General features: G+C 39.1%; 2 protein-coding genes across 5 annotated transcripts; both read left to right on the top strand.

Annotated features, from left to right (window-relative positions):
• Window positions 1-6,330: 6,330 nt before the first annotated feature.
• LOC102720651 (protein IQ-DOMAIN 1-like) lies at window positions 6,331-10,212 on the top strand. 3 transcript variants are annotated; one of them, XM_015843570.2, is made up of 6 exons: window positions 6,331-6,506; window positions 7,461-7,575; window positions 7,667-8,056; window positions 8,420-8,641; window positions 8,920-9,039; window positions 9,177-10,212. In XM_015843570.2, the coding sequence occupies exons 2-6, from the start codon at window positions 7,498-7,500 to the stop codon at window positions 9,903-9,905; spliced, it is 1,539 nt and encodes a 512-aa protein (XP_015699056.1). In that variant the 5' UTR covers window positions 6,331-6,506; window positions 7,461-7,497; the 3' UTR covers window positions 9,906-10,212. The 3 variants fall into 3 exon arrangements, with proteins under 3 accessions (XP_015699056.1, XP_006644964.1, XP_006644965.1); XM_006644901.3 differs by having other exon boundaries at window positions 6,332-6,682; XM_006644902.3 differs by lacking the exon at window positions 6,331-6,506 and adding an exon at window positions 6,741-6,833.
• A 2,291-nt stretch (window positions 10,213-12,503) lies between these two features.
• On the top strand, window positions 12,504-20,382 carry LOC102720190 (coatomer subunit delta-3). 2 transcript variants are annotated; one of them, XM_006644899.3, is made up of 12 exons: window positions 12,504-12,769; window positions 13,662-13,720; window positions 13,908-13,947; window positions 14,293-14,516; window positions 14,835-15,077; window positions 15,334-15,475; window positions 16,384-16,709; window positions 17,263-17,449; window positions 17,528-17,681; window positions 18,057-18,119; window positions 18,219-18,315; window positions 20,131-20,382. In XM_006644899.3, the coding sequence occupies exons 2-12, from the start codon at window positions 13,718-13,720 to the stop codon at window positions 20,218-20,220; spliced, it is 1,569 nt and encodes a 522-aa protein (XP_006644962.1). In that variant the 5' UTR covers window positions 12,504-12,769; window positions 13,662-13,717; the 3' UTR covers window positions 20,221-20,382. The 2 variants fall into 2 exon arrangements, with proteins under 2 accessions (XP_006644962.1, XP_006644963.1); XM_006644900.3 differs by having other exon boundaries at window positions 12,551-12,565.
• Window positions 20,383-21,686: the final 1,304 nt, after the last annotated feature.

Below are 21,686 nucleotides of genomic sequence, written 5' to 3'. Positions count from 1 at the left end.
TCATTCGTTGGGAGGAGGTCAATGAGGAAAAGGTGTTCTGATTAAGGAGTGGCCACGTTGTGACTTGAGCTCATGTTGAGCAAAATGGATCAACGGGCAGCTGTTCTTTTTTTTCTCTTAACTTTTCTTTAGGTGAAGCAAGCGAAAAGTATGCCGTTTGAGCATTTCAGCTGATATATGTTGCATCCTGCGTAAGACCATTGGGGATATTCCGGATTTGCAATGGAATTAATCAGCCCAACTGACCCTCTTTGATCCTGCGTGCCTATCCTCTCCTTCTAATGTCATCCTCGTCTTAAATACACTGGTTTGAAACTTTAAAGGGAATATTTTTTTTAAAGCGTGTTCAACTATATTGTGCTATATATGAGAAACTAATATGGTGTTTTTCACGTGGTAGAATATAATAGCTCCTAAGAAACAATTCTCCGTTACTATGAGACAACAAGCAACATATCTTTGTCATTTGTAGTACACTAGTACATGTATAACGACCAACAATAGCGGCCAAGCGAAAAACTTGTAGACTTCAGACGAATTTTATGGTGTGAGGATGGTTAACCGTTTTTACCACCGCTTGCCAATTTAAGGGCTCTACAATGGCAAATATATAAATGTTCTATAGTGTTTAATATACATCTGGATTATATTATGTACTCTCTCTGATTTACAAGTACTTATCATTTTAAACAAGAACATGGTATGAAAAATAATTTTGACCATTATTTTCTATTATATATATATATAATTTTGCCTAAGTACTTTTAAAATCAATCTATACGTATAATCTCCATGTTTTTTTAAAAAATAAATACCTTAAAAGTTTTTAGTACTCAAAATTACAAAGATTTAACATCAATCATGTCCACAGTGACAAGTATTTACAAACTTTAAAAGTAGTCTATAGCTACATTATGGTGTTTTAATTAGTCAACACATGGCAAATACTATAAAGCCAGTCCGAGTGGAGACTTATATTTCGTGGTTTTCAAGTAGTACCATGTCATCTAAAGAGATTGTATTAATAATGAAATAAGGTATCCAGTGTACAACTTTATTTCACGGTTTCATATACCAGTCATAGCGTTTAATAGTGATTCATAGAATTGGTCCAATGAAGGTTGTAGCCAGGGGGGCTGGAGGGGGTCTGGCCTCCCCAGTGGCAGCCCACCACATACCCCCAATCAAAATAATTTTTAACTACATTTTATGTTTATGTATATATAATTGTATATATTGTCTATATAAGTATGTAGCTAATATTTCAATTATGAACTAAATCTTAATCCATTTGTATAATTTGTCCATTGACTTTAACTTCAAATTTTTAAAATACTATTACCTCCGTCCTAAAATATAAAATATTTAGCTATATGTACCTAGACAAAATGTTTAATAGCTAAATTTTGATATATTTTGGGATGAAGGTAGTAGGTAATAACCACAAGATATATAATTGTTTCTCATTTTGCCGGGGTCTAGCTTTTATGTTTGGTTATTTACCTAGACTTTTAGTTCAAATAATATTATCACTGCTTATGGCCTGTACCTTTCATATAAGATATATCTAGCTATCTATTTATTATGTATTAATGTATCACGATATGTTCTTTGTTTACACTATATGATATAACTACATATGAAAAATCTTAGAATTTACGTATATTTTATGATAGTTTTTTAATGATAATTCTAGTGGATTTGCCCCACCAGTTATGACTAAAAATGTATATTCATACCCAATTATATAGTTTTGTCATAATTACTAGTGAATTTGTCGTAATTATATAGGTTGGTTGTATGGGAAATATAACACTTCAGTCTCCAATAATAGTTTCATAGTTTTGGAAATGCGGTATACCTAGATTTATCTAGATAAAACTCATTCTCTCTTCATGATTATTTTGGCATGTCATCAAATTTGCTTGCATGTCATCTCATTCATTGACTAAAACTGCTGTGAAATTATCATTGGGATTGACATAACCTCTCAGTATATGCCCAAGATAACACGCTAGATTAGATTATGAGATGGAGGAGAGAAGGGGAAAAGAGAGAGAGAGCGCGCAAAAGGAAAAAAAGCAACTCATCCCCGATTGAACATTTTACTCAGCCCTCTTCCCCAAAAGGAAAAAGCAACTCATCAAACCCGATTGAACATTTTCTCTAATTAGCATCTACGGCGGCGACGTCTCACCCTATGTTGCAAGCACTTTCCAATAAAGTATAATTAAATATCTTACTTAAGAGTTAAGACCGTAAGCCCCTTTTGAAACACATGATTAAAAAACATAGGAATAAAAATATATAGGATTTTAACATGAATGCAATTGCAACATAGATATTATAAACACACGAGAAACAATGTGAATAACCATTTGATTTAACTACAGGAAAAAAAACGCAAAAACTAGAGGAGAGATGATAGCTCAAAGATAAATTTTCAAGAGGTTGGACATGATGCTTATTTCTCCAAAAATCTTCTCTTAATGAATTTCAACATGAAATGACCGAAGCTTAAAGATAAATTTTCAAGAGGTTGGACATCATGCTTATTTCTCTCGAAAATCTTCTCTTAATGAATCCCAACATGAAATGACCGTATAACAAATTTTCCTATACAATCCGTCCCTATAATTTTTCTACGTTTTTCTTATAAATCAAAGGGTAACGCCCTATATACTATTAATGACGGTGCATTTTAATGTAACCTTTTATCTAAGTAAAAGCATCCATTATTGATCGATCAACGAGCTTACATATATCTATGCATATTTCACTGGTATAACAATAGCAATCTCAAACTGTAAAAGTATATATATCGTATTAAGCAGAGGTGAATAGTTAAATACACCAAACCTGGCTATAAACCTGTCTTTTCACGTGGTTGTTGACTGCTCATCAATCCTGAAAAAGAGCTAGCATGCTAGCAAGCCTATAGAACATTGGCTGATATATAGGCCCATTAATGATGGGGCTTACTATCAGCTAGCCACGTCCCTCTGATTAAGTCAGAGGCTAGAACATAGGTCCTTCACGTTAGTTAGAATATATTATCACACGTCCATATTGATTTGCCTTTGCATTGTATAGAAGCAAAAGCCTTGGAATTCTATTGGCATTCTTGCGTCCCGTTATTCCATCCATGCTACTGTATCAAGCAACTGTAGCATCACATATCCCAGCCAAAAAGTATGATCCAACGGTCCAAATGAGTACCAGGGCAGAGCACTGCATCTCTTTCCTCTTTGGGTCTGTGGGTCTGTTACCATGTCTATGCAGTCATGGACAACCAATCCTCATCTCTATAATACTGCCGTGTGGTATGTTTGGTTGTTGCTCCTCCACTCAGAGGCTTTATCTCTATGGCATGTAAAATAAGAAACATGATTAATATATAATTAGTTAAGAATTAACTATAAAACACTTAAAAATAAATTTATTTAATTTTTAAAGCAACTTATATATTAAAAGTTTTCGCATAAAATATATCGTTTACCTTTTAAAAAACACAGCAACGGAAAACAAGTAATAAACCTACCATTGTGTATCTAGGATTCCAAAGGTTTGTTTGGATGATGTACTCAAATTGCTTATGATTACCATTCCTTTTTAGCTAACACACCTAACACGTGGTCAATAAATTTAAAGCCACACTCTAGCTATAATATATAAACTTGTCACACTTTTATAAGTCAATGACATTTAGGGCCTTTATAGTGATGAAAAAAATATTGTCACAAGTATGGTCTGAACTGAACGAAAGTCTAACTCAATCAAATTTGTCTAGCTTAAGTTGTGGTATGATGAGACAAATTATGGAAATAAACCAAACAACACTTAAAGTTTAGGTGGTCCAATTTATATAAATTTGTTAAAATGCCATAAATATATCATATCCAGTATGCAGTACAAGTTTAAAATAAATAAAATAATCATTATCACATATTATTAAGGAAGAACTTTTTCCTTGTAAGAGTTTTTCTTTTTCCATATACATGTGTACCTTAGATTAATTTTTTTGGGGCTGTCCTGAGCCAATATTTTTGGGTTGTCCTGAGTCCTCTAGACCCACCCTATGAACCTAAGCCCTAAACTTTTAAGAAAACAACAACGATGCTATACGTACGACTGTAGCCGACCCGCACACGATCTCGGCGCTTGCCCCTGTCGGCGTCTTGAGTCCTCCGTCCGCGTCATGATCGTACACTACAGTCGGACACGAAGCATTATGGTAAAAAAGAAAAACACAGCCTTAGCCTTATCACCGACCCACGGTACTACTACAATTTCTGCTTGAAGAAACGAAGCCCGGCACCCGTACTGAACAAATCATCAAGAATGAATCATGATCGCAGAGGTGATTAGTAGTAGCACAGAGATTTGTAGTTCAATAACCAAAGAATCATACCACCATGCAGTACCTCAGTGTCTCGATGAGTACATTGTACATATTTCAATACATACGAATATATAATATACAACTAGTAGCAGATCACTGTACTACTCTCTCCACCGGAAAGTGCAAACTGTATCATGGCCAAGATTCTACGAGCCATAATCTCTCCCCCAATGATTAGCCACCTTTGTTAATCCATCTGACTAGTGACTACACAAATACTCCTGCTACTCCAGCCTACTTCATCAAGTCCAAAAATAAAAGTATTTTTAGATTATTTAGATGAATTAAGATCATGAAGATAAAGACTACCATGCTTCTCAATAAATAAGAAATATGTAAGAGCAGAAGGATAGATGAATGATATAATGTAAATAATTTAAAAATAAAAAGTGATTGATTTGATAAGTATTATTGTATTACCAAAAATGCTTATATTATGAAATAATATTGAAATTCTAAAAATACTTGCGATTTTAAGACATGTATAGTACTTCTACTTGTTTCAAGATGACATGTGAGCAGTGCACTAGCAATATAGCATACATTGACTGGACAGAAAACGCTATCGCCTCTCTGGCTCCCTCGGTGATCAGCACGTTGTCATGAATCTTTCGCCGCGGCAGCGCGGCGAGAGTCGCAGATGGCACCAATCAATTCACCACGCACTCAGGGACTGTGGCAATCAAAAGTCGCAGCTTGGAAGCAGGTAAAAAGGCAGGGCCTTTCGCTCGCGTACGGTACGGGGTGAAAAAAAAAAAGGCGGGGGACGTTTTCCCGGCCGCGCGCCGCGCCGGGGGGTGAACCCGGAGACGGGCTTCCCGATTCTGGCATCCAGCACGTGCGATCGCACCACGAACCGATGCCTGGATAGGCCACGGCCGCTCCCCACCAAGATCCAAGACACCGCACAAAGGCTGGCATCGCACACATGGATACAGGAGTAAAAAATGAAGATGAGAACAGTTCGTAACGGATCTCATTTTCGTCGCCGGCTTTGCACTGTCACTGACACCAACGCTATTCTAATCACATGATTGATGTGCCATCCGCATCCATTTGCACCCTTGTTTTTTATACCGCCATCCCCTATTCCCCTTCTCGCTCGGAGCATGGGCTCTGGGAGTCTGGGGTCTTGGGGAGAAGAACGGCGGGTAAACAAGACCTGCAAAAAGTTGTAGTAGCAACTGCAAATGCCAAACAGCAAACCTGCAAAAGGTTACAAATTGCCAGAGGAGGAGGAGTACGCGGGTCTGTAAAAACTGCCGAGCCAAGCCTTTTTTTCTCCTCCAGCTCTGCAAAAAAGATCGCAACGTTTTTGCATCACAAGTGGAGCTGTGGAGGAGTACTTAATCCAGGCGTAAAACGCCTCATTTAACACGGCATTAACGGCAAGTAGGGTATAGCAGGTGGGCCCCGGGCCCACCCCCCACGCAAACTGAATACTCGCTCTATCCATATTACATGTGGGGCCACGTATACTTGGGGTGGCGGTCTACGGGTCACGGCTGGGTTTTAGTGTACCGTACCTGCCATCGGTTAGGCATGCACGGGCACGGCACGCACGGCCGGCGCCGGCCTGGCACGTACAGCAACGGAGAGAAAAAACCGTCACTGACGTGTGGGCCACCCCACCCCGTCGCGTACACGAGCTGATCGGCTTTAACGCCTTCGCTCTGTGCTACGTAACGTCCTTTCCGCTGCGCCCGGCACGGCGTGGTGGGGCCCACCTGTCATCCTCCCTCCCTTTCCCCGGGCCTCGCCTCCCATAAGAGGGAGGCGCGACAGCGACGGCGAGGAGGGAACGAACGGCTCGTCGCTGCACGCTCCTCCGTCCCTCGGCGGCGGGGCCCGGTCGCCACCAGCGGCTGCTGCTGCTGCTGCAGCTCGCGGTGGTCCCCTCCCCGGTCAGGGGGACGCCGGGGGGGCCCACGTAACGGCTGGCGGTGAGGAGGAGGAGGCGGTCGTCGTCGTCGTCGGGGGTGGGGGTGGGAGACTGGACTACTGGAGAGGTGGGCGAGCGAATCAATCCTGCGTGCTGCCGATAAAAAGCCAAAGCGGCGGCGCCTTTCGACGACGGGGTGAGGAAAGTTAAAAAAATAATAAGGTGAGAGACAAAAAATAAAAAAGAGGTTGGGCTAGCTACCTCGTCTCCTGAGTTTTCCTTTCCCATCTCTTCCTGCCTCAAGATGCTTGGGGTCATTGGTTTGATCTGACCCGTAGGGGGGAGCAGAGGCGGGGGAAGTTAGGTTCTTGGCGCCTTCATCGGTAGGGTTGAGGAAGGTGAGCTGCTTTCGGTGGTTGGTTGCTTTGAGGTGAAAGCTCGCCTTTCTCACTGTAAAAACCGTATCTTTTCTTCTTCATTTCTTTTGCGGGGTTTTGCGTCCCGGTGTGGCGTTCTTCTCGGCTGCGTTCTTCCGTGGCCTCGCTTCAGGTGAATCTGGGTTAATTTTGCTGCGCATTTGTGATGGGATTCAGGTTCAGGTTCAGGTGCAAGGGTTTGTTTTCGGGTGGGGGGTTCAGTCAGTCCGGGTTGGTGTTTGATCCTTTTGGTTTCATAGGTTTTTGCTGCTGACCGATCGATCGAGTGCGGAAGGAGAACATGCGAAAACTATGATAATTCAGTGGTCAAAGTTGCCTCTTTTTTTTTTTTTGGGTGAGAACAGTAGTACTGTAATTTGTGGTGGAGTTTGGCTACTGATGTTAATTGTCTAGCTCCAAACCATGGAGTTCAATTCCTTCCCTTTTTTACGCTCCAATTGGTTTAGGCGTGCTGTTTTTCTTGTCAATTTTTGGTGGCCATACTGATCTTCTGGTAAAAGTAAATCTTCTGTTTTACTGGTGGACACTTGGCTGATTGGGGTGAGGCAGTAGCATAACACTCATATAACTTCTGATCTGAACATATATTACTAAAAACTATGTTTTCGTGTGCGCGATCATCTCAAGCTTACGAGTTCTGCCAAGATATAAATGAATTTTACTAGTGACTATGTAATTCAGCTTTTCTTTTACAGTCGTTCGTGTGCTGATCCTTTGGTGTCTGCTCTTATGCTTTTAGGCTTCAGCTGAAGACACCGTAAAGGAACACCAGAAAAATGGGTAAGAAAGGAAGCTGGTTTAGTGCTGTCAAAAAAGTCTTCAGCTCATCCGATCCAGATGGGAGAGAGGCTAAGGTATGCCAAAACTTATCTGCTTCCTCAAAAGAATTGCTATACTTTAGATCAAAATTTTCGTTTCTTCAACATGTCTTTTGGTTACATGAAGATTGAGAAGGCGGACAAGTCGAGATCCAGGAGGAAATGGCCCTTTGGAAAGTCTAAGAAGTCTGATCCTTCGACCTCAACAGTGTCGGGGCCTGCCTCTATAGCACCGCCCCCCCAGCCACCACCGCCAGCAGCAACACACCCTATCCAGCCGCAGCCTGAGGAGATCAAAGATGTCAAGGCCGTCGAAACTGACAGTGAACAGAACAAGCATGCCTACTCTGTTGCCCTGGCCTCTGCTGTTGCTGCAGAAGCTGCCGCTGTCGCTGCCCAGGCTGCTGCTGAGGTGGTCCGCCTCACAACAGTCACCACGGCCATGCCGAAAACGCCTGTTAGTTCAAAGGAAGAACTCGCGGCTATCAAGATTCAGACTGCTTTCAGGGGTTATCTGGTAACTAACTGCACTTGTATAGTTGTATGATTGTTACCTTTATTGACATTTGCCGTTGTTATATTGCTATTTATGTGAATCACCATCTTGGCCATCTTATGATTCATTCGTTCAGCGCACCCTTTATCTAACAACCTGTTATGTATTAAGGTTATGCAAGGTATCTGATTTGGTTGGTACAAAATTGCTGTCAGTCTGTCAGATACATCATTTTGTGCTTTCTCCATTTTGGCAATACCATCAATGTTGTGTTTTGCTGGTCACCATGAAACATACATTTGTCTGACGCTATACATCTTTTCTTAAATTTTGCTTTTAGGTGACATCAAGCTGTTATTAATTTTACAATTTTTAATATTGCAGGCAAGAAGAGCACTGCGAGCGCTTAGAGGACTAGTTAGGTTGAAGTCACTGGTTGATGGAAATGCTGTCAAACGGCAAACCGCGCACACCTTGCATTGCACACAAACTATGACCAGAGTACAAACACAAATATACTCTAGAAGGGTGAAGATGGAGGAAGAAAAACAGGCTCTTCAAAGGCAGCAACAATTAAAGCATCAAAGGGAACTTGAGAAAATGAAGGTGAGCACCCTATAATCCTTCAAAGATCCTAGACCCATTTGTCAGTATTATTTTTCTTGTTTGTATTCTATAAACATAAATTGCATATGGGGCCTATTTCAGCCATTCTATGTTATCTAGTCTCCACATCTTTTTATATAAAAAAGAGATGCCGTGTCAAAAAACTACAGCTGCATGACAGTAGAGTTAATGCATCTGTAATGATTTCTTTGCTGTAATAGAATGAGCCAATTTTGATGATAGATTTCTAACAATTCTTTGGTACACTTCATTTATAGATTGATGAAGATTGGGATCATAGCCATCAGTCCAAGGAGCAAGTCGAGGCCAGCCTAATGATGAAACAAGAAGCTGCGTTGAGGCGGGAAAGAGCTCTTGCCTATGCATTTTCTCACCAGGCAAATTTCTTCTTTGAATTCCTCGTTTTTCTTGTCATTTCCTTCATTCTTACCTGTTGTAGGTTTAACTGATATCTCAATAGACGTAATTGTATATCTTACTAAAAGATGTTCCTTTCCTGTTTCATCTGAAGCAGTGGAAGAACTCCGGCCGAAATGTAGCACCTACCTTCACGGACCAAGGGAATCCTAACTGGGGCTGGAGCTGGATGGAACGCTGGATGACATCGAGGCCTTGGGAGAGCCGAATGGTGTCAGATAAGGAACCTAAGGATCATTATCTGACAAAGAATCCCAGCACTAGCGCTTCTCGTACTTATGTACCCCGTGCCATCTCAATCCAGAGACCTGCAACACCAAACAAGTCAAGCCGTCCACCAAGCCGACAATCACCATCAACTCCACCATCGAGGGCCCCCTCAGTTACTGGAAAGATCAGACCAGCAAGTCCACGTGATAGCTGGCTATATAAGGAGGATGACTTGAGGAGCATCACAAGCATACGCTCTGAACGCCCAAGGAGGCAGAGCACAGGTGGTGCCTCTGTTCGGGATGATGCTAGCCTAACAAGCACACCGGCTCTCCCCAGCTACATGCAGTCCACAGAATCTGCAAGGGCAAAGTCTCGGTACCGCAGTCTATTGACCGACAGGTTTGAGGTTCCTGAGAGAGTACCCCTGGTCCATTCTTCAATAAAGAAGCGCTTATCCTTCCCAGTTGCAGAGAAACCAAATGGTGAGCCTGCAGATAAGCTAATGGAAAGAGGGAGGCGCCATTCAGACCCTCCTAGAGTGGATCCTGCCTCACTGAATGATGTTCCGGTTTCAGGATTCAGTCATATGAACATCGGAGCTTGTTGTCGTTAGGTTGCTTTTCTTCCTTTGTGTATTTTCTAATTTAGATTGCATTCTCAAGGAGTTAGAGGTTGAACCCTCCGTGAAAATGTATGATTTGCCAGGGTTGATTTGAGACAATTCTAACTGTTCACAGGCAGTTTGTTTTCCTGATGATTGTTGTGTGATGTTGAAGAGTAGGAAAAAGAAAATGAAGCGGTGAAAAAAAAAATGAAGGTGTGTTTCTAATATTTGTGCGCGCCTCTCTTTCAATGTACAATACTCCATATATGGGTTGACCTATTAATTGTAACTTGTATGACATGGGTTTGTCTGATTATGATGTATGCTTTGGATGTGCTGAACCAGTTGGCTATGGAAACTACGGAATTGTAATTCCAGTTCTTTTACTGCTTACAGTTTGTACTAAAAGTTTGCCTTTTACCGGTGCGTTGAGAATATGCGAGTTTGAAATTCACTTGATGGATGCACATACACAGAAAAATGCGATTGTTCGATCTTGTAATGGCAAAACTTTGGATGATGAACCTTGCTAACCCTGTATTCGTTTCCAGAGAACACTAGATCTTAATTGCACTATGCTTGTGGGCTGACTTTGTGCCAATTGACAATTTAGTTTTGCGTTTGTACATAACATTATTACAAGATTATACTCCACGGTGGACTATGCTTCCGTGAATCTGAAATGAAGTAGCCAGATTAATTAAGAGGGACTCATTGCGCACAAGAAGAAAGAACACGACACTGTTTCAAATTTGCATTCAAAGGAGGACAGAGGTCCAGATAACGCAGACTAATATCTGTTTTTACTACATCCCTATAGAAACTTAGAATTATGCGTGACATATTCAATTGCTATGAATTTGAGCATAAAATATGTCTGTGAAACGACAAAATGCGCAATGCTTTGGTAACACCTGTTAACAGTGTTAACAAAAGGTAAGTCCGGCAATCAGGAATTCAGGATTCAGAATGCTGGATTGCCAACGATCGGCATGCGCGTGCTCTTGCAATCATGCTTGCTTGGCTGGTACTCCAAACACTGTAACTCAACCGAACCGACAGACACATTGCTTACACGCGCCGTAACAGTTCAGTTGGATGCTTTGTAAGGACACTATATTCAGCTGGTTTTGGTACCACAGCCGAACATCTCTGCTCCCCTATCAATACATATCCAGCCATTCAGGGACGCTGATTATTTGGTTGATAGTAGCATCGGTGGCTGACTAAACTAGAGAGCATACACATGCACTGAATCAGTTGTCCAAACAACAATGTCTTGCTTCGCTGAAAACACCATTCTTCTCAGAGGTTTTTCTTCCCCCTTCTGAAACCAGCATAAACATGATACTAACTTCCTTTTTAGTATTTAATACCATTGACCTTTAGGCATGTTTAATCATTTATTTGTCTTGTTAATTCTTTTACAAAAATTTACAAAAATATAACTTGGGCAAATCGCAATAGAAGTAATAATATATATATATATAATTATATATATATATATATATATATATATATATATATATATATATGAAAATTAGATCCTACTAACAGGTATAGCTACTCCCTGCACATCCATAATGAAAAACATTTTCATAACTGTTTCTGCTCCCACCCAATAGAAAGTATAGATACTGTTAAATCTCATGTTAATGATACAACTACATGTATAGAGTTTGTACTTTCTGTTGGAAGAGAGAAGAACTATGTATAGAGGTGTTTTTGTACCTTAGACGTGAAGGGAGTAGCTACACCTGATAGTAGGAAAGGGAGTAGCTACACCTGATAGTAGGATAGAGGCTTCCTATATATATATATATATATATATATATATATATATATATTGAAATAAGATAAACGATTAAACCTAGGTTCAAAAGTTTTCTGCCTTAAATATTAACATATTAAAAATAAGAGAGTACTAGTACCGTAGTACTTATTTTGACACTTTTGGCTCTCCTTATTTGTCCACAGAAGACTTCATTTTTAAAGCAACAACTGTATTGGAGTTTGGTAAATTGGGGAACAAATCCATTGGAATTTAAAAAAGTATAAAACATGTGTATTGAGATTTGAAAAAGAAAAGAGTATTATGGTGTTTATAGCTTTGTGTTGATATACGTGGTGTACGTTAAAAATACTATGGAGTAATTAAACTGTGTTCTTTTTTAGATGAACAATGAATGATCAAGTGATTTTTGTGATATATATTTTATTGTATAAATAATAAAATTAACTATTAAAAATTTAAAAAATCTAAAAATCTTCTTTAGAAATATGAAGCAATTAAATTATTTATATTTTTACAAAAAATACACTATTTAAACGTTCAAGAATTATACACGCGAAAACTAAAAAAACATCTAAGCAAAAGAACACAACCTTAGATTCGGCCTCATGTCACCGAGCCTAGATCCAGCCCAAGGCCCATATTTAACAGTTATTGGGCTCAACCGGACTTGCGATGGTTGCTAGGCCTTGAAAGGCTTGTACTTGAATGGAGTACTCCACTTTCCCGGCTCTCGCGAGGACCAGGCAGCCGGGAAGAGAACACGGCCCGGCTCGACCAATAAATGGCCCGACCCGCGACCGCGCGAACCCTCCCGGCGGAGCTCACTGCGTCGTCGTCCTCGGCTCCTCCCTTCCCTCGCGGTCGCGGATCTGAGGTACGCGCGCGCGCGCGGTGCCTCACCGGACGGACTCCCTTTTCGCGAACCCCCGCCTTCTCTTCATCCTGGGCCTCTTCTCCCTGAGCCGGGCGGCTCCCTAGGGTTTGGTTTGCTTTTCTCTCTGCCTTGCGCGCGGATACCTCCGGGGCACGAGGATCTGATCAGGACTCGTGTCATCTGCGATCGACGCGCCGCAGACGGGTGGGTGCCAGATCCGCAGGGCGTCGGGTTGTTTTTTTTTTCTGGGTGCGTTTGCCAATCGGAATCTCGCGGGCGGGCGGGCGGGTGGCTCGGTTGTGAATGCCGGTGGGGTTTGCACGAGTTCGTCGTAGCGGCTCTGAATTGCTTAGGAGTTTTAGGCTGTGCGCCGCTGCGTGTCCGTTTGTGTGGATGGGGCGGCTTGTGCGTGGAGTGTGAGGGTCGTGTGCATTCTTTAGAGTAACGTTGCATGCCACTCAGTTTGGTTGAGAAATTTTCTGCTGTGATTCAGTACTTTGTGTGTCTGGATCTCTGGATATACCTACGTTCTGCTTAAGTCTTACGTTGCTTCAATTAGGCATTTCATATCATATTTTTCTTTTACGTGGGTTTGTATGTTGTGAATGGTGGTCTGCATTTTTCATCACATCGAATGAAGTAATGGCTAGTGGTATTCTGATCGATGCATATCCATTATCAGCAAGTTGTGCTATACAAAATTTCTAATAACCATTATTCCCAAATATGTCTGATTTTTTCATCTATGTTCAAGATGGTCACTACCTTCATGCATTTTTTTGGCCTTGTTATTGCATTTTAGTAACTTTTGAATGGCCTCAATTGTCTCTTGAACTTTTGATGCAATTCACATGTGCTGATCTTTATTTTCTAGTTTATGCATCACAACAACCTTAGCATCATTTGGTAGTTTGGTTATAATTAAAGTTAAATTCTTTTCTATATGTGACACAAAAGAATAAAAACACTGTACTTCTTGATGAACTAATTATCTATGTTCTCAATGGTTATGTATCTGCAGTGTTCACAGATTTATTTTGTTCAGTTGTCTCACATGGATTGTTTGCTTTGGAACTCATTACTTTCTGTCTTGCAGATCTACATCTTGTTGACTTGATTTGGTAATTCGTGGAACTGAAAAGGCCATTGAAAATGGTATGGCTGATTTATCCAAATTTGATTTGCAATGTTATTATGTTCTCCATGCTGTAAACTGATTTACTGAAAAACATGTAGTAAGGGTATCACAACAAAGGAATGTGCATTATTCATGGTTCATTTTATATAGTTGCATTTGTGTGCTCTATTGTGAACAATGATTGTTTCTTTTTTATAAATATAGGTGGTTCTTGCAGCGTCTATTATATCAAAGTCTGGAAAAGGTGAGTTTGTTGAAAATTTGCTTTAACTAGTATTATTATTGACTTATTTGGTTCACAACTGTCTTGAACAGTTAACTTGTTAGATTCACAATTCTCTAAAGGGATGCCCTCTTATATTAGCTCTTAGTCCAAAATAATGCAGTATAATTTTGCTAGTAGGAGCAATTAACATCCTTTTCTTATACACGAGTATACAAATGCTGTCCAAATAACAGCACTAAAATAGCATATACACAAGTTTTGGTCTTTAGATTTTCTGCATTTTGTAGTTACATTACTATTTACACATATAATTCTATTTATCTTATTTGATGTTAAGATAAAAATGTCATTTACTAATTGCAGCACTTGTGTCAAGACAATTTGTTGACATGTCTCGGATAAGGATTGAGGGACTGCTTGCAGCATTTCCGAAGTTGGTTGGAAGTGGAAAGCAACATACGTATGTTGAGACTGAAAATGTTCGTTATGTCTATCAACCAATTGAATCACTATATCTTCTTCTCATCACAAATAAGCAGAGTAACATTCTTGAAGATCTGGATACTCTAAGGCTACTCTCCAAGCTTGTATCCTATTATCAGTTTTGCTATATTTCTTCTCAAAAGCTAAATTTCTACTTAAAAAGTTGTAGCTATGTTAGGTCTGTGACTCGATATTAAATAGTTTATCAAAATGAAAAATTTGAACTTATGTTCTTCTTGGCAAATGGAAGAAGACCAACATGAACTGCAATGGCAGCACAACTTCACTTTGGATTAAATATCAACGTAGCAGTCATCACTCACCAGATAACCCCTATTTATTGTTTTCTTACGACATAGCTATGTTGTTTGCATTTTTTGCATTCCAATTCAGTGCAGTGGTTTCCTTGAACATCTACAAAGGTACCTGAATATGCGCCCTCCTTGGATGAGGATGGTGTCTCTAAGGCAGCATTTGAACTTCTGTTTGCCTTTATTGAGGCCATTTCTCTTGGAAACAAAGAAAATGTAACTGTTGCACAAGTTAAACAATATTGTGAAATGGAGAGCAACGAAGAAAAGCTTCACAAGCTGGTTATGCAAAGCAAAATAAATGAAACTAAGGATATCATGAGGAGAAGAGTTACTGAGATTGAGAAAAGCAAGGTTTGCAGTACCTGTACTCAAAACACAAAACATGCAGTTATTTGGTTCAGTGTAGGTGGGGTCCATTTTAAGTCTCAGCCTATCACATGGGACCATAGATCTTAAACATTGCAAAATATAGCTACAGATAAATAGGAAAATATATGCGGAATTACATTTAAAAAATAATGTTGAAGTCAATGGTAGTGAACAGTAACCACATAGCATTATTTTTCAATATATAAGTTGGTACTTGGTAATCTGTTGAAATATGCAGACTGATAGAGGGAAGCCTGACAAGGGAGGGTTTGGACCCTTGAGAACTCCAAACAGCTTCAGTGACATAGGCATTAGAGGTGGTGGTCCAGGTGGCGATCCTATATTTGGTGATATAGACTCCTTCACACACAAGGCCAAAGGTTTGTACTCAAACATTGTTTAGCATTTCTTTCTGGAGTCCTGTAATAGTACATTTCGCTGAGCACGGTACCAAAACTAGTACTCCCTCAGTTCCATAATATCTGTAGTTTAGTTTTGGACAATACTGATGTCAAACTTTTAGAACTTTGATTATGAATAGATTTCAAAAAAATGCTTCAGAAATGGAGATCATATGTATAGGACTATAGATTAATATTGAAAAGTTCTTCAACAAAATCATATATTTGTTGATATTTCTATATATACTAGCTAAATGCCCATGCTTTGCAAGAGTAATTTAATTGCTTTTTCCTTTTTGTATTCCATAGCTTTGGGAATGGAGAACATTGTACATAAAGTTTACTGCCCCCACATGTCAGCTGATAGTGGGACTAGGCGGTAGTAGATTCACAGCCACACTGCCCCACATGACAGCTGGTGGTTGGTGGCAGATTCACCACTTACCACCACCGCTAGAGTCTTTTAAAGGAGTATAAATTGTAATAGAAAATACTGGTCAAAGTTTTATTTACAAACTGGAGGGAGAGGGAGTACTAAATATTGTATCTATGGCAGTTCTTTTAGCCTGTTGATACAAACACCTAATGATTTAGGGAGAGAATCATCTATGCGGCATAAGAGAGGATTTCACCAGTTATATATTTTAAATTATATTTTGATACTCCTATGATTTGACCTTGTGAAATAAAATGGATTCTACTTGCGAATCTTGATCCTGAGTTCCAGACATTTTTCCTTATATGAGACAGTATTCTGCTTCAACTGATGTAGAATTTTTTTAGCACTTAGGTCTGTCAGTTTTGACATGCCAGAAAATAATCAGCATAACTGGTTGGTGGCATGGTTATTATTGGATGTTTTATCTTGACTGCTGGCATATGTACAGGCCGCCCATCCGCCCCTGCTCCTGCTTCTGCTTCTGCTTCTGCTTCAACTAAAGTTCCTGGTGGTATGAAATTAAGTAAAGCACAGAAGACAAATCAGTTCCTAGAGTCCTTGAAAGCTGAAGGAGAAGTCATTTTGGAGGACACTCAACCAAGTGCAATTCAATCAAGGTCATCATATATTCCGCCAAACGATCCTATCACAGTGACAGTTGAAGAGAAACTCAATGTCACCGTTAAAAGGGATGGGGGAGTCAGCAATTTTGATATTCAAGGAACCCTTGCTCTCCAAATTCTGAATGACACTGATGGTTTTGTTCAGTTACAGGTTATTCTCTATATTTGGTATCTGGATCTTTTAGAGTCTGATTAGACTCTTGTTTGGAATGGACACAATCTATTACATTTTTAATGAATTGCTTGAAGCTTCTGCTTGCATGTATTCACTAAGACACAACTGCACAGCTTTATACAACTCAAACCCCATTTCTGAATATCGTTGAAACTATTACTCTATCAATGTCTGGTTGGCTTATCCGTAGACCATCATAACCAGCTCTTGAGGATTGTTGTTCTGCTTCCTCACTGCTTTTCATAGATCAGACCTTTTGGTCTGAATGTAGATTGTCGAATTCTCTTAGTGGATAGTAGTCGAGCTTCTCCTCTTGTTTGTTCCTAATTAGATTATACTAGCCTTTTCTATAGAACTATGGGATTTCCTGACATCGGCAAGTTAATATTTACTTTATCAAGTGTTGTTGCACAACACATGTGTAGGAATCACCTTACCTGCAAAACCCTTCTGAGTAATAATATCTATCTTTTATGTTTAATACTAATCAGGAGTTACTAAATGTTCATATATTTGGTGTGAACTACAGATTGAGAACCAAGATTTACCTGGACTTAGCTTCAAGACACATCCTAATATCAACAAAGAGTTATTCAACAGTCAGCAAATTGTGGGGGCAAAAGATCCAAACAGACCTTTCCCCAGTGGTCAAAATGAAACACCGTTGGTGAAATGGAGAATCCAGGAGTTGGACGAGTCATCTCTTCCATTGGCAGGTAAAACTCCCCAAGCAGGAGTTTGCTTTAAGTTGTTTGCTAAGTTGCACATGTATAACCTGGTTTTGCCAATTGCAGTGAACTGTTGGCCTTCAGTGTCCGGAAATGATACCTATGTGAACATTGAATATGAAGCTTCGGAGATGTTTGATTTGCACAACGTTGTCATCTCTATCCCTCTCCCCGCACTTAGGGAGGCTCCAGGTGTTAGGCAAATAGACGGAGAATGGAAGTAATGTTTCTTAGCCCTAGTCTTAGTCTACTCAGACTACTCTGGTACCATGCATAATACTATTGATTGTTATTTTGAAGTTTAACATTGCATGTCAATTGTTATTCTTGGACATGAATGGCACAAGTCATGGTGTTTATGTTAACAAATAGTAATATGCAAATTGACTGGCTTGTTGTCTCATGTTGCATCTCACATGATAATACAAGTAGAGTTTTACTAGAATAACTAGTGATGTAGCTCATGTTTTTCTTTGAAAATGATTTTTTGGATGGAAGTTTCTCTTGATCACCTTCCAAGCTTGGTCTTTAGCTGCATACCTTCATTATTCTTCATTTATAAACTTATTTATTGTTTTCTTGTCTTTACATCCAGGTATGACTCAAGAAACTCAGTGTTGGAGTGGTCCATTATTCTTGTTGATCAATCAAACCGCAGGTACAAGAGCATGTTTTTTCTCAATATTATACTTTTGTAGTATTGCACAATTCTCCCTCCATGGTGATGTGCTAACATTCGTTCTTGTTTCATTTGAAGTGGTTCTTTGGAGTTCACTGTCCCTGCAGCTGATCCATCATCATTCTTCCCGATAGCCATTGGATTTTCTGCATCAAATACATTTAGTGGTTTGAAGGTTGGTTATATATCTCAGTATGTAATACATGCATGCTTGCCAATTTTCCTTTACCATAGTTTCCTGATTATTGAACGAACGATACTTTTATGCACCCATACAAAGCAATTCAACAGAACCAGACACTTCAAAATATCTTGGGAGAATTGAACTTTTCATGTGCATTTTACTCTTTTCACATCAATTTTACTAGTTTTTCGCTGAGTTGAAAACTGCTTGATTTTACAGCTATTGTACATGAAGTTTTTACGTGGTGTCTTTCATCATGATGATTTTTTGTATTCTGTTTTGAATTTCTGCTGAAAACTTTGTATGTTTGTTCTTGAACACCATTCTCGATCTGTAGTCTGCGGATTAGATTCCTTTCGATGCATTAGGTCTTTCAGTTATGCTGGTTTTGGTGCTGGGAAAGGTTGCTAGCACCTGACCACCCGCTTATAGTATATTTCACCAAGTAGTTGCGGTACTTTTGCTAGTTTTTTAGGTTATAAATTACTTCTTGCATCTAAAGATACAAATATTCATTACGTACAAAAAAAAGGTACAAATATTCAGCAATATCTAGCTCCAGATATCTTCAGTTCTCCACTATTCCATAGAAGAATGGTATATAGAAGAATCAATAATGGTGTTCTAAAACAAACCTTTCAGGAACGACAGTTATAATCCAGAAATATATTTTTTCAACTGCTTGCATTATGACACTGCAACCCTCAAAACATTGAGGAAAATAGCATACCGTTCAGCTTTGGCTTGGTCCATAAAACTGTCTGCATCAGGTTCACCTTACCGTCCGTGCCATCCATGTCACGGCGCCGCGGACCTCCGGTTACCGTGCGGTAACCGCGGAAGTCTCAAAAACCGCAATGAACTTGAAAACCCAAAATTTGAATTTAAAACCCGCGTGGTAACCGCGGTTCTCGCGTGGTTTCACACGGGAACCTCGGCTAATGCTTGTTGGAATAATGCATGAGAACAGCAGAAACGGTGTTTTACCGCGCGGTTTTCGTAGCCGAAACCGCGATTACCGTGAGAAAACCGTAGGAAGAAGAAGATTTACAAACAATAAAATATGTGAGATATCAAATTAAAAAAACTTTAAAAAATCTGAAAAAATACAAGAAAAATAGAAAAAATATTTTGTAACTATATTTGTGACATTTAGGACATGTTATAGGGAAAACAAGAAAAATTTTATATGACCTTTTCTAAATTCTTAACATTACAACACACAAGCATATACAGTTATATCACCCTTCAACAAATAATTCACATCAGTAACAACAATTTCATTTTAATTGATGTGTAACAACTATACCTACTATCCATTATTACGAACAAAACTATTATGTATGCATGTACTAACATGCACATATAATTTTCCTCCATACATATTTTCCCTATATCCATCGTTGTATATTTTGTATATTTGTATTTCAACATTATGTACCCTGGTGTCTAGTGCGTATTAATAATGACTCAATAACAGAATATTCTTAATTGTCTTCCTACGAAATATTATTTGCAATAGGCTATTTTTAATTTTTTTCCTGAAATTCTCGGTTATGATTTTTAATTACGCCGGAAATGCACTTTTTTCATTAATTTTTTTGACAAAACCATAATATATATCAACCTATACAACACATATATTTTTCAAAATTTCCTCAAAATTTTTAAATCTCAAATTTAAATTCAGTTATCGCGGCTTGCCGAAGCCGACTCTCCACGGAGGGCCCGGTTAACGCGAACCCTGTTCTGCATTGGGTGTTTGTCCAGTTGAATTTATGTTCTTGCGTTGCAAATTCTTTTCAGGTAACTGCCATCCGTGCGCTGAGGGAAGGTAGCCCACCAAAGTTTTCACAGAGGAATCGATTGGTTACTGGTAATTACCAAGTGGTTTGACGCCCCACTTAATGTTAGTTTGTTCCAGTAAAGTAATTGCGCAGATTTGCAGTACATATGAGCTTCTGATTTTCTGCCATGCTCATTGCTCAGGCAGGTCCTTGAGCTGTTACAACATGGACAAACATGTGGTATACGTAATACATTTCTGTTTTTCTTTTACACCGTGAAATAATACCCCTAAGTTATGGTTTTACTGGAATGTTTAAACTTTTTTTTTGAAGAATGAAATATAAAAATACGAAGTGTTTTATCCGTTCACTTTGCAGTACGCTGCTGTTGTGTCTTTCCGTGACGGAGACGGACTTAACCAGGGGCAACCGCCGGTGTTTTGACATTTTGTCTGCTATTACTTACTACTAGTATATGATTTCATATGTTACAGACGTCTCTAAATTTATATATAGATAAATATTAATTAATCTGACACATGTATTAAATATATTAATTGATCCATCAATAAATCTAGATAAGATCAAAACATCTTATAATATACTACTTCCGTTTCAGAATATAAAACTTTTTAGCATTAACTAAATTCATATAAAATCTAATAAATCTAGGCCCATATATAAATAATATGAGTTTTTTAATCATCCTTAAAAAGTACTTCAAGTTACCAAGAATTTTAGTATACATTTTTTTATCTCAAGGTATAATGTATCTTCAGCTACCATACTTTTAGTATGATACATTGAGTTACCCTTTTAAGATGATAAAAAAGCTCAAATAATATATATTGATCAATAGATAAATCTAGACATAATTAAAAGAACAATCTTTCCATTCTTAAGAAAGTAACATGAGATACTACTGTTTTCTACGTAAAATTTGGTATTTCTTGGTACATTAGATATTAGAGGTATCAAAAGATACCAAATTTTACGTAGAAAACAGTGGTATATTAAGGATAGGAAAAATGCTCTAATCAAAATTTATTACAATAACATGAAACGGAGAGAGTTCTCGGTATTTGCATTTGCTTTCTCATGCATTTTTCTGGTTTTGATGAGAAAAAAGAACAGCTTCATTATTCTTGGTTCTGGATCTTTACTGGTGTTTGGTGATAACGGACTATGGTTTCTGGAACATTCCATCACCATCTAAATTCGACTCCGTCCATGGGCAGGCAGGCAAAGCATGTGGCGCGTGAAAAATCATAATCGTGGCAAACGTGTGGCCATCACCATCAGCCATGCATGCAATTTACTTTCTAGATGCTCTTGCATAGCTGCGCATAGTTGCATTTTACGATCCCTGGACCGTGGATACCTGCTTGGTTATTCTCGAGAGACGAGAGGAAAAGCAATACAGATGGACAGTGCCCAGGCAAACGACAAAATCTTTTTTGGCGCTTACTTCGCTGAGCCCTGAATAAAAATCAAACCACACCATCGCCACAAGAACAAGCTTGAATCATGCGCGCCTCTCTTCTTCTCCATTGCCAGACTGCCTCAAGCGAAAAG

The sequence above is a fragment of the Oryza brachyantha genome, chromosome 1, assembly GCF_000231095.2.
Source record: "Oryza brachyantha chromosome 1, ObraRS2, whole genome shotgun sequence".
Lineage (NCBI taxonomy): Eukaryota > Viridiplantae > Streptophyta > Magnoliopsida > Poales > Poaceae > Oryza > Oryza brachyantha.
This window is presented reverse-complemented; position numbering and strand designations above follow the sequence as displayed.

Coding starts and splice junctions, on each gene's coding strand:
- LOC102720651 (XM_015843570.2), top strand. CDS start 7,498: ATGGGTAAGAAAGGAAGCTGGTTTAGTGCTGTCAAAAAAGTCTTCAGC. Junction 7,576..7,666: donor CAGATGGGAGAGAGGCTAAG/GTATGCCAAAAC, acceptor GGTTACATGAAG/ATTGAGAAGGCGGACAAGTC. Junction 8,642..8,919: donor GGGAACTTGAGAAAATGAAG/GTGAGCACCCTA, acceptor CTTCATTTATAG/ATTGATGAAGATTGGGATCA.
- LOC102720190 (XM_006644899.3), top strand. Junction 18,120..18,218: donor GTTGATCAATCAAACCGCAG/GTACAAGAGCAT, acceptor TTTCATTTGAAG/TGGTTCTTTGGAGTTCACTG. Junction 18,316..20,130: donor ATACATTTAGTGGTTTGAAG/GTTGGTTATATA, acceptor AATTCTTTTCAG/GTAACTGCCATCCGTGCGCT.